The sequence below is a fragment of the Miniopterus schreibersii genome, assembly GCF_964146895.1.
Source record: "Miniopterus schreibersii genome assembly, chromosome: 4".
NCBI lineage: Eukaryota > Metazoa > Chordata > Mammalia > Chiroptera > Miniopteridae > Miniopterus > Miniopterus schreibersii.
This window is the reverse complement of record NC_138105.1, coordinates 39,152,657-39,164,697: the sequence shown is the minus strand read 5'-3', so window position 1 is coordinate 39,164,697 and position 12,041 is coordinate 39,152,657. Positions and strand designations below refer to the sequence as shown.

The window sequence follows — 12,041 nt, the reverse complement described above, 5'->3', positions numbered from 1 at the left end:
TTCAGTTTGATATCCCACATAAGAGTGAATCCACCTTATTCTTAATGTCAGGGCTTCACCTTTCCCAGACTCACCACACGGGCCGCCGTGGGCTGCCGGCAGCCAGCCGCCGCCCGGGAAGGCCTCCGGTGCGCCCCGACTTCCACCTCGTCCTGGACACAGGCCAACAGTGCTTGAAGCAATGACCGCAGACATCGCCAGAGCGCGTCCAAGGTGACCTCAGTTAGTCTTTGCTCCTTCCCCCAGTGTCTGGGTCACATTCACACTTACGCTGCAATCCTGGACCTTTAGCCAGATCCTCTCTGCCAGGCAGGACGCACGACTCTGAAATTTCCATTTGTCTGGGAGATTGGGAAGAGGGGGGATGGTGGGAGGAGAGGGTCCTGGACCTGGGCTGTGACCTCTGACCTGGCAGCCATGTCCTCACCCAAACGAAGGGGGCGGCCCAGAAGCAGGGGGACCAGGAGCCTCGAGGCTTTTTCTCAGCTGAATGTCTCCATTTCACCCTTATGGCCTCCTGGCTGACCCAAATACAGGGATATGGGGCACAGTCCTGCTTCTCCGATGTGATAACTGTGTGCCAGGGTGGGTCACAGAGTCAGAGCTCAGGCTCTCAGAGTGTAAGGGACCCTTCACATCTTTCAGTGAAACCATTATAAAGTTTGGTGCTTTGGTTCCCTATGACAACAATCTGCAACGTGGTCATTCAAACTGCATTAATAAAACATGCCACTGCAGTGGTCGTGTCTACGCACCACTCTAGTTATTGTGCTAAGATCTTTACTGGTGGTATTTTATTATATCCTGACAACATCTCTATAATTCTGATTATGTCCCCATTTTACAGACAGGAAAACAAAAATGTAGAGATGAAGTTGTTTGAGGTCACATAGGCGGCAAATGACAGATTCAATCTGATGCTTGTGACATTAAATCTAATGCTCTTGAACTGATATTACACCAAAGTACTTGAAATGTAATACCTGTAGAGATAAAGAACTTGTTACCCAAAATAGCATCACGTTGCATCTCTGATCAGAGTAACTAGTAGACCATTTTTTACCTTACCTGAAATCTGTCAGCTTACACTCTGCACCCCTCAACACTAATTCTTTTCCTTGGCTGTGTACAGAATGAATCTAACCTGTGCACTGGGTCTGCCTTCAAGTGTCTGAGGATGGGAAGGTCCCGCTCAGCCAGCTCCTCCTCTTCGTTCACGGGTCCCCACTGAGCCTTAATCCTGGGCAATCTCATTTCCCTAAATCTCCTGTATTACCTTCCCCACCTTTTCCACTGGGTTCTACTGAAGAGGAAATAAAATAAAGGACTTTTTAGAGTAAATGTGTAGTGATGTTTAATCTTTTTTTGTAAATCCTCTAGTAATGTATATAAACCAAATAAAGGATATATATTTCATGTGGGGTTTTTTTGGTAATTTTCAATGTGACTTATAGGAAAAAATATATGGGTGTACCTAGTCATCATATACCTTCAAAGTGTAGAGAAATATCACGTCATAAATATATGGGGAAGGAAGTTGGGGTGCCCTATGGTGGTTGGGAGTGTGGGGTCAGACAGATCCTAAGAGCACCATTCAGTGGTTACATGACCCAGAAGAAGTTACTTAACTCCTCTGAGCCTCTGAGTTTCCTCATCTGTGAAGTGAGATAACAAGAGTACAATCCTCAGGGGGCTACAATCAAGATGAAATGTGTTAAATTTTGTCAAGTGCTTAGAGCAGAGTCTAGCATTTGTTAAACACAGTCTAAGCATTAAATGCATGAAGTGGATAAATCTTTCATAGGGTTATGAGGATTATATACATCAGTGCTAAGCACAAGAGCGATCTATTATTAAGAGTAAGCTAGAGATGCAGAATATTTATTGGGAAAGTGAAGAATTTGAGGTTCAAAGAAGTTAAGTAATTTGTCCATGCTCACACAGCTAGTACCTTAATCACTATGCTGTGGCCCCTTAATCAGAATGGAAAAGGAAAATTTTTTCCTGAACTCAGAGCTTGATAGTCTCTCTCTTTGGTCATCAGTCCTGTCTTATTCTATTGGCTGGGCTGGGCCAAGAAAACCCCACGTGCCCTCTCCCCACTGTCTCCTATTCCTGAGGGCAGCCTCCCTGCCCATTTACGTACCAGTGTGCATCTGTGGACACCTGTGCACCACTCACATGCACAGCTCTCAGGCCAACCCAGATGTTCCCATCTGGATCCGACCCGAGGTTGCTACTCCCACTGATTGCTGTTTTAAATATTAAGTTGTAATAAGAATCATCCTACTTATGACTTTTTCATATTTTTGGCTAATTATTTTAGGGTAAATATCCAGATATAGAATTATTGGATCAAAGGCTGTGGACAATTTTCTTGACTCAATGCCAAATTGTTTTCTAAAAGAATCACATCGAATGCATAATGCCATTTTTAATACAGCATTAGTATTATAATTCTACTTTAATATTCATAATCTGTACTTATTACATTCACTATTAATATTTATAGTCTTTAATTTAAAGTGTATCTGCAAATGTTCTAATAATTATAATTTTGGTAGGGACAAGGGATTTGTTTATAAGGTGAAAGAGGTACATTTCTTTATTCCTGATATGAAATATATTCCCCCTATTTTTAGAGTTTGTATTTTCCTTTTACAAATGGTCTCTTCTGCCATTTGTACATTTTTATATATAATTATAACTTGATATTTCCTACTGGTGGTTAATGAGAAACTTATGGAAATGCATAGAAGGTGATTCAGATATCCAGCACTGTTTTCTTTATTTACTATGAAGACATTTGCTCTTCATTCCTGATTGATCACAGGTAGAGCAAGGGCCGCTGTAAATGTTCTAAATTTTAAAAGAGGAATTTAGTGCCTTAGGAACTTGCTGCCCTTCCTTGGCGACGTCATAAAAGACCCGCCACCCTTGCCCCACTGACCTGTTCACCTCCTCCCTTCCCCTTTGTGCCAGAAGAGCAGAAGCCTGACCCTTTGGGGACACCACCCTCTCCCCTACTGTTCTCTCCAACCTGACGCAAACTTTCTCCCACTTCCCAGAGCCTCTGGCTGCCCGTTGGAATCAGAGCCATTTCCAGAGACTTACACTCCTGAGAACTCACACGAGGCTCCTGACTTCTGCTGCTTCTGGGGCGCCTAGAATGGGCGCTGTGCCCCAGCCCATCGCAGGGGCTGTCACCCCTGAACCACACTGTCTCCTGCGAAGCCTCTCACTGAGCGCACCTGCTGGCCGCCCAGAGGCTCCTGCTGCCTTTCTTCCTTATAGTCTCAGACACATCAGTCCCCTCTCCTAATTCGTCCTTACCTGCTTTGGACTACGACTTTTCCTACTTCCTAACAGATATTCCCTCCCCTCCTCAGAGCTGCCATTCCACCTCTCATTTGTCACACTCTGCCTTCTAAAGCATGCAAACATGTGCCCATGGAAACAGAACAATGTTTAGTTTCCCCTGCTTCTCCTTCGAAAACGTGCTGTGACTTCTTTTTTATAGTCGAAGCCCCCCCCCCCAATTCCACTTAATTGCCTCAAGTGCTCTTTATTTCAATAGCTGTTCGTGGGGAAGAAGACCCACAGTCTCCTCCTCGGTGTCCGTCAAGCCTGACCTCCCTTGGAAGCCCCTTTCGACTGGCTCCTGGCACAGGACACACAACCTGTGCTCGGAGAGGACTGGGGATTGCTCTCTAGGGCAGCCTGTCTTATGGTCCCCGCTCCAGGACCAAAAGAATAAATGAAAGCTCAAAATAGATCTGTGCACAAGGACAGAAGCAGGAAAAGCTCCTCCTCCCACACCAAGCAGGCGGTTGCAATGTTTAATGTCTGGCTCCAGGTAGTTAGCAGCAGGATTTCTCACCTGGGATGGCTCTGGAACCTGCACTTGGAGTACAGGCCGCCCGCCCGGGCCACAGAGGGGCAAGCGGCGGGCTGCACCTGGGGCCAGCCACCTGCTTGTCCCTTCCCCTGCACCCTCCTAAGAAATGAAATTAAAAGGAGCAAGTGGCGGTTCGCATCACCTAGCGCTGTAGCAATTTGCCATTTGCTTTCTGTGTGTCTATTATCTCATGGGACATCCTCCTGCAAAAAAGTGCTCAAACGAAAGTTTCTTTTCCAAGTTCAGGGTGTCCTTGATTTCCGCCTGCGACTTTTCCAGGTCTGGGTTTGGTGCTTAGAGAGGAGAAGGAAGGGTGAGCGCGAAGGAGAGGAAAGGGAAGCCTAGCCGGCGCCCGCCCGGGTTCCTGGGGAGCCCCTCCCCTGCCACGGGCAGCCCCAGGTCGGCAGAATCACTGAGACTGCGCTTGTTTCGGGGAGCCCCCCAGCTGCTCCCCTGCGCAGTCCAGGGGCGCAGCCCAAGGGTGACAGAAGCCGCGGACGGAGTCCGCTCCCCGCGCGCCTTTCCCAAGAACCGAGCTCAGGACGCGGACGAGCCGGTGCGCTCCGAGGGCTCTCCGGTGGAGGGCGGCTCCCCAGGCACCCAGCGGGGACGCGAGTGGGAGGGACTCGGCGCCCCAGGGCCCGTCCCCAGCCCGGGTCTTTGGAGATGTCACTTGGCTCACCCGGGGCTGCAGACTACATAAGCGCCCGCCGAGCGCCGGGCGCGGCGCCGCCGGCCTGGGCGCAGCAGGAGCTCCCCGCGCGGCGGGAGGGAGGCGCGGCCCCCCGGTCCCCGGCCCCCGGCCCCCGGCCCCACCCGGCGCCCCTCCGCCTCCGCGCCTCCCGGCCCAGAGCTCGGCTGGCCGCCCGCAGGCGGGAGGAGAGGCGCAGGGAGAGCCGCCCCTTCGGCACCGCGGCCCTTCCCCCCGCCGGCGCCTCGCTGCGCCCCCTGAGCCGGAATGGACGGCCCCAAGGACCCCGAGGTGCAGCCCACCATGGCCATCAAGATCTTCTCCGCCGGCTTGGCGGCCTGTGTGGCCGATGTGATCACCTTCCCGCTGGACACCGCCAAAGTCCGGCTGCAGGTAGAGGGCGAGGCGGGGATGGGGGTGCATCTCAGGGCAGAAAGGGTCACCTGTGGGGGACGCCCCTTTGATTCAGGCTTTGGTTTAACCGCCGTTTCTCAGGTAGGTACAGCAGGTGGCCACCTGAAACACCAGTTTGACATTGTCGCGGAACTGGATGCATGAGGGTGGGAAGCTGGAACTTTTCCAGGGTTAACTGCAAAATCTCAAGGACCGCGGGGATATGAATTGACCATGATTATTGTCAAACTCCAAAAGTTAGGGGGCACCCAGTGTTCTCAGAGCAAAGACCGTCAGCCCCTCTGGAGCTGACCAGCCAAGCTCTGTCTCCTTCCATCTTTGATTCAATGGGGGGGGGGGGGGGGTGAATCTTCCCATCCTACTGCCTTCTGGAGAGTTCTTGGGGGTGGGGGATGTTCGAATGTGCATTGCAGCAGATTTTGCTCCATATATATGTAGTGATAGCTATAAGAGGGATGGATGGATGGATGGATGGATGGATGGATGATAGATATAGATGATAGGTAGATGATGATAGATAGATGATAGATGATAGATAGATAGATGATAGATAGATGATAGATAGATAGATAGATAGATAGATAGATAGATAGATAGATAGATAGATAGATAGATGATAGATAGACAGATGATATAGATGGATAGATAGATAGATAGATAGATGATAGATGATGATAGATAGATAGATGATAGATTAGATAGATAGATAGATAGATAGATAGATAGATAGATAGATAGATAGATAGATGATAGATTAGATAGATAGATAGATAGATAGATAGATAGATAGATAGATAGATAGATAGATAGATGATTGATAGATAGACAGATGATATAGATGGATAGATAGATAGATAGATAGATAGATAGATAGATAGATAGATAGATAGATAGATAGATGATAGATGATGATAGATAGATGATAGATTAGATAGATAGATGATAGATAGATGATAGATAGATAGATAGATAGATAGATAGATAGATAGATAGATGATAGATAGATAGATGATAGATAGATAGGTGATAGATGATATAGATGGATAGATAGGGGAAATGTTGCTGAGAAGGAAAAATAAATTGAAAATAGGAACACTGGGGAAAATCTTGGCTGAAGGTTTCTCCACAGAGGACAGCCTGATACCAGTCTCCAGTCTTTGGCTTTTCCTCACCAGGTAGGACCCTGTACTCAATTTTCACTTCCCTCTGACCCTACCTTTCTCATTTCCAGATCCAAGGTGAACGCCCAAACTCTGGTGCCCCTAAGTATAAAGGCGTCCTGGGAACAATCACCACTCTGGCGAAAACAGAAGGGCCAGTGAAGCTCTACAGCGGACTGCCTGCTGGCCTCCAGAGACAGATAAGCTCTGCCTCGCTTAGGATCGGGCTCTACGACACGGTCCAGGAGTTCTACAAAGACGGGAAGCAGAGTAAGCAACCAGCTTTCCTGGGGCCAACAGCGGGAGAGACAGGCCCTGCACCAGCTCTGTTCAAAACTGCTCCTCACAGGGTGGCGGTCTTCATAGCAAATTGGCAAGCGAACAACAGCATATGAACCGGTGCCTCCCCCCGCTCCGGTTGGGAAAGACTGAAAAGACGAAGTAAATGTAGGAAAGAACTAAGCCACTGTTTAAATAGGCATTGTGTTTTCTTTTTCCTTGAAAGTGTTCATTTTTTAAAAAATTTCAGCTTTGAAATCTTCTAGCCCCACTGCAATTTAGCAAGTATTTAGTACATGATCAGCACATGCACAGGTATTAGGGAAGCAGAAAAGATACAAAGATACAATAATACTAACCACTACTATTAAAAAGACATATAGATGCATTCTGGGTCCTGATTATTTTTTCATTTTTGCTTGATAAATATATATACATATATTTTCCCCCCTTGTGGATTTCAACAGCTACTTTAGGAGGCAGGATCTTAGCTGGGCTGACGACTGGAGGAGTGGCAGTGTTCATTGGGCAACCCACAGAGGTCGTGAAGGTCAGACTTCAGGCACAGAGCCATCTACATGGTCCAAAGCCTCGCTACACTGGGACTTATAATGCTTACCGAATTATAGCAACAACTGAAGGCTTGACGGGCCTTTGGAAAGGTAACTAATTTTGAGGTGGATTTTAAAATCAATAAAGCACACATATCCAATTAGCACCTTATCACATAATGGAGCTATTAAACGTTTTCTTCCAGGGACTACTCCCAATCTGGCAAGAAACGTCGGCATCAATTGTACAGAGCTAGTAGCATACGACCTAATGAAGGAGACCCTTGTGAAAAACAAAATCCTACCAGGTAACCTCCTACGCTACGTAACAAACAGGACGGCACGTTTACAATTTCATCTTGGAGCTTCTCTTCCCACATTCTACTGAATCCCTTCATTGTAATAGTTTTAGGTGATTTTGAACATATATATAACTTTTGAGGAGCAGAAAAAGACCAAAACCCTAAATCTTAGAAGTTTCACTGCAACAATTTTTTTTTTTTTGCCACAGAAACAAAATGCAGCTGTATTCTTATGTCAGCATTATTCTCATTTAATACAAAGGGGCTGTTAGCTTCTTACTCTTTCTATAGCAGGACTCCGGCGGTGAGTGCATCCTGCACTGCATCCAAATGAGCTAGTTCCATGAATTCATCAGTGTTTTCATCCAAATGTAGAACCATCAGACAGGTTCCTAACAAGAATATTCTAACAGGTTCTAGAGACATTGAGATACTTCTTGGACAATGGCTTTAACAAAAGAAGTCTTAGATGCCTCTGCATGGGGCACTATGCCATACCCTAAAGGCACAGAGAAAACTAACAGGGTATTTTCCTAAAACACAATCCACTAGGCCATGTACTATTTGCTGTTTTCTGTTGTAAGTATAACCTTGCTTATTATATTTATTTATAAGACATCCCACGTTGACTTCCTGATATCAACAGGTTTACAGAGATCCGATAACTAAAAAAATAGCAGCCCCTCCCTAAAGCCTGACGTTGCCCTGTTCCACTGATCCGTTTCAGACGACCTCCCCTGCCACTTTGCGTCGGCCGTCTTTGCCGGATTTTGCGCAACCCTTCTGTCTTCTCCAATGGATGTGGTGAAAACCAGATTTGTAAATTCGACACCAGGACAGTACACAAGTGTGCCAAACTGCGTAATGACGATGTTCACTAAGGAAGGACCATCGGCCTTTTTCAAAGGGTAGGCTATGACCTTCCATGTCTCTAATGCTGTCCCAGGCTATCTATGCGCTTTGGGACACTGGCTCAGCTAAACAATAGACAGAGCTGAGCAGACTCGGTACACTATGCAGTATACTTAGTGTTTCCTTGTCCTTGCCACAGATTTCTCTGATCCATCAATTCCACTGTGTGGGAAAGTGAAAATTAATTTTCTCAACCTTGATCAGAGGCTTGTTTAACATCAGTGGCCTTTCCCTTGGTCCCAATCTATCAGGGATGTAGACAGTATTTTGCCTTCTCTGGGCAAAACTACAAAGTGAAGGAAAAGCATAATAGAGGACTATGAGAAAACAAGATTTGATTTTTTAAATTCAATGGACTCAGTGTTTTTAAAACTAGAGAAAAATCACTGTCATTGAGCTAGAAAAGTGATGCAGAAACAATGTGGTTTGATTACACTCATGTAGAAACTAGTACTGTACAGTGGATCACTGTACAATAAAGCAGAAGTATATTAGAAATTACCTTCCTAAGAAAATATAGTATCGCCTAATTAATGAATATACTCAATAAGCATCATACTAGTGGTAAAGTAACAAAATTCTATAACCCTTAAAAATTGTAAGGCAATGCCTCAAACTAGTAAGATAAGCGTAAATTCACTATGCACATTACACAAAAGGTTCCACTTCACCATAATCTGCATTTATGACACACTTATACAAATGAAATATATTATAAAATTAACCTTAAATGAATGTCAATTATTTACATCAGCCACTAAACATTTTTTTTTCAAATTTAAAACCTTTTTGGGGACTACATGTTACAACAAGAATGAGCTCTGAAAATGTTATGCTAAATAAAAGGAGCTAGGTACAGAAAGACAAATACTGTATGATTCTGCTTACCTGAGGTACCTCAAGTAGTCAAGTTTATAGAGACAGAAAGTGGAATGAGAGTTACCTGGAGCCGAGGGGAGCGTATAGTGGGAGTTACTTTTTTTTTTTTTTTAAATCCTCACCCCAGGACGTTTTTTGTTTTGTTTTGTTTTGTTTAAAACTGATTTTAGAGAGAGAAGAAAGTAGAGAGGGAGAGAGAGAAACATTGATGTGAGAGAGAAAGATTGATAGGTTGCCTCCTGTATGCTCCCTGACGGGGGGTCAAGCCCGAAACCTAGGTATGGCCCTTGACTGGGAATTGAACCTGCAACCCTTTGGTGCAGGGGTCGATGCTCCAACGAGCTACATTGGCCAGGGCAAGGAGTTTCTTTTTCATGCATACAGAGTTTCTGTTTGTGATGGCAAAAGGTTCTGGAGATGGACAATGGTGATGGTTACACACAATGTGAATGTATTTAATGCTACCGAATTATACACTTAAAATGGTTAACATGGTAAATTTATGTTAGGTATATTTTACCTTAATTAAAACACACACATACACACATCCAAGAGTCAGGAGAAACATGCTGAGAGCCCTCTAAAAATCTTTTGGGATGATTTTTATAGGCCAGATCACTTTTGAAAAAATTCATCCAAGGCAGACTTAACAGATGACATCTCCTGGAATATTTCATTGCTGCAAACAGGAATTCAAAACCAATGGTTTGCACAGTTGGCAGAATTCTTAAAAACCACCACCAAAAACCAAAAAATGTACCCAGACACTGGACAGTCTCTCTAATGATAAGAATTGCCAAAATCTAGACAGCACTAATTTCTCAACTCTGGAAAATGGTCTTTGCTTTCTCTTCTTACTTCCCCTTTCAATAGATTCCTAAAAATAAAAATTTTCCTCCCCTCAAAAAAAAAAAAAAAAAAAGGAAAGGCCATGAAAAAGAAGGCAAGCTTTGGTTTGCCTGGAATGTATTTGTATAGCTGTTTTGAAGCAGTATAGGCAGATGAAAAAAATTAAGTTTCTAGATGAAACTTTATTCAGAAGGAAAGATGCAGAACAGGTACTTTTATGCCTCTTCATTTGAGAAGAGTAGAAACATGAATAGTAAAACCTGCCTGTATCATAATAGCTTTAAGAATTCCAAGCAAACTGATAGACCAGTGACCTGCACTTTTCCAGGTTGATCCCTTCCTTCCTGCGACTCGGATCCTGGAACGTCATCATGTTTGTGTGCTTTGAACGGCTGAAACGAGAGCTGATGAAGTCAAGGCAGCCTGCGGACTGCGCCACATGATTGTCGCCAGGAAAAGGCTGGAGCCCACCAGCGGGAGTCTTTGCTGACGGGATGATTAAAAAACAAACAAAAACCTCTTCCCTTTATTTCAATCTAAAAAGATAAAGGAATTCTAGTAGAGTAGAAAAGTTTGGACTATTTGTTTTTTCAAAAGGGAAACTAATACCTTTTATTTCCTGTGACTTTTATTCTGTGTTTTAAGAAGGGGAAAGCAAGACATTCAGTACACACTCTAGCAAATGTAATGTCCAGATAAGTTACTGCATTTGATTGACCACTGTGTGTGTGTGTTGGGGCTGTGAGGGTGGGGTGGTAGTTTATGACTAAATATGAAAAACTTTAATGTCTTAATTATAAAATCAAACTGATAAAAAAGGAAGATTGAATGAAGTGTACTTTATAAATACTTAAAAATGAGCAATTAAAGAAAATATTACTATTTTCTTTTTTACTAACCCAGTTGTCAGTTAATATATTCAATAAAGTATTGCTAATACCTTTTTAAAAAATTTCTTTATTGTTGAAAGTATTACAAATGTCACCCCTTTCCCCCCCATTAATCCCCTCCGCCCTGTACCCCTCCTCCCAGGCCTTCACCCCACTATTGTCTGTGTCCATGGGTTATGCATATGTGCATATAAATCATCATGTTTGTGTGTCTGAAATTTGTCAGTCTGTTCCATGCTTCTATGTCTCTGGATCCATTCTGTACATCAGTTTATTTTGTTCAGCTAATACCTTTTAGAGTTTGTCTTTTGGGGTCTATAGCAAGTGTAAGAGTTGAAGTTCACCTAGAATATTTGTATGGAACAACATTCCATACAAAATTGCCCAATAGCAAGTGAAGTCTTCAGAATCAAGAGGCACAAACTTACTTTAAATGTTATTAGTACAGATTTTTAATTTTTAGTCCATATTTTATAGCATCTATAACAAGCTCTAATCTAAGACATTATATCTATTTGGGCATTGTTGTTATTAGAATCATGGTATCTATTCTAGAATTACAGAATTTTAGAGCTACAAGGTACACTTGGTTAGACAGAGGAACAGATTGAGGTGAAAATGAACCTTCCAGACCTCTTTCCAGCAAAGCCAAGTTTGTTATTAAAACCTGTAGTAACTTTTTTCATGCCTACAAACGGAGGGCAGAAAGTAGGGAAAGAATAAACAAGAGATTAAAAGAAGTATAAGAGCCAACTCCTTTAGCTTTTTCTTGTCTGGGAAGGTCTTTATCTGTCCTTCAGTTCTAAATGATAGCTTTGCTTTTCATCACTCTGAATATTTCTTGCAAATCCCTTCTGGCCTGCAAAGTTTCTGTTGAGAAATCAGCTGACAGTCTAAAAGGGAGCTCCCATGTAGGTAACTAACTGCTCTTCTTTTGCTGCTTTTGATTCTCTGTTTTTAACCTTTGGCATTTTAATTACAGTATATCGTTGGTGTGTGCCTCTAGGTTCATCTTGTTTGGGACTCTGTGCTTCCTGGACTTGTAGGTCTATTTCCTTCACCAAGTTAGGGAAGTTTTCTGTCATGGCTTTTGTCAAATAGGTTTTCAATTTCTTGCTCTTTCTTCTCCTGGCACCCCCATGATGTGAATGTTGGTAATCCAAGGAATGCCAGCAGAAGGGCCAGGAAGCCCAATTGTTCTTATCCAATAACTTCT

The 12,041-nt window shown here is 43.8% G+C and overlaps 1 protein-coding gene across 1 annotated transcript; it reads left to right on the top strand.

Moving 5' to 3' along the window:
- Positions 1–4,856: 4,856 nt before the first annotated feature.
- Positions 4,857–10,378, top strand: UCP1 (uncoupling protein 1; the record flags this gene model as incomplete). The annotated part of the gene is made up of 6 exons (XM_081135419.1): positions 4,857–4,982; positions 6,235–6,433; positions 6,910–7,104; positions 7,200–7,301; positions 8,023–8,203; positions 10,264–10,378. The coding sequence occupies 6 exons, from the start codon at positions 4,857–4,859 to the stop codon at positions 10,376–10,378; spliced, it is 918 nt and encodes a 305-aa protein (XP_080991545.1).
- Positions 10,379–12,041: the final 1,663 nt, after the last annotated feature.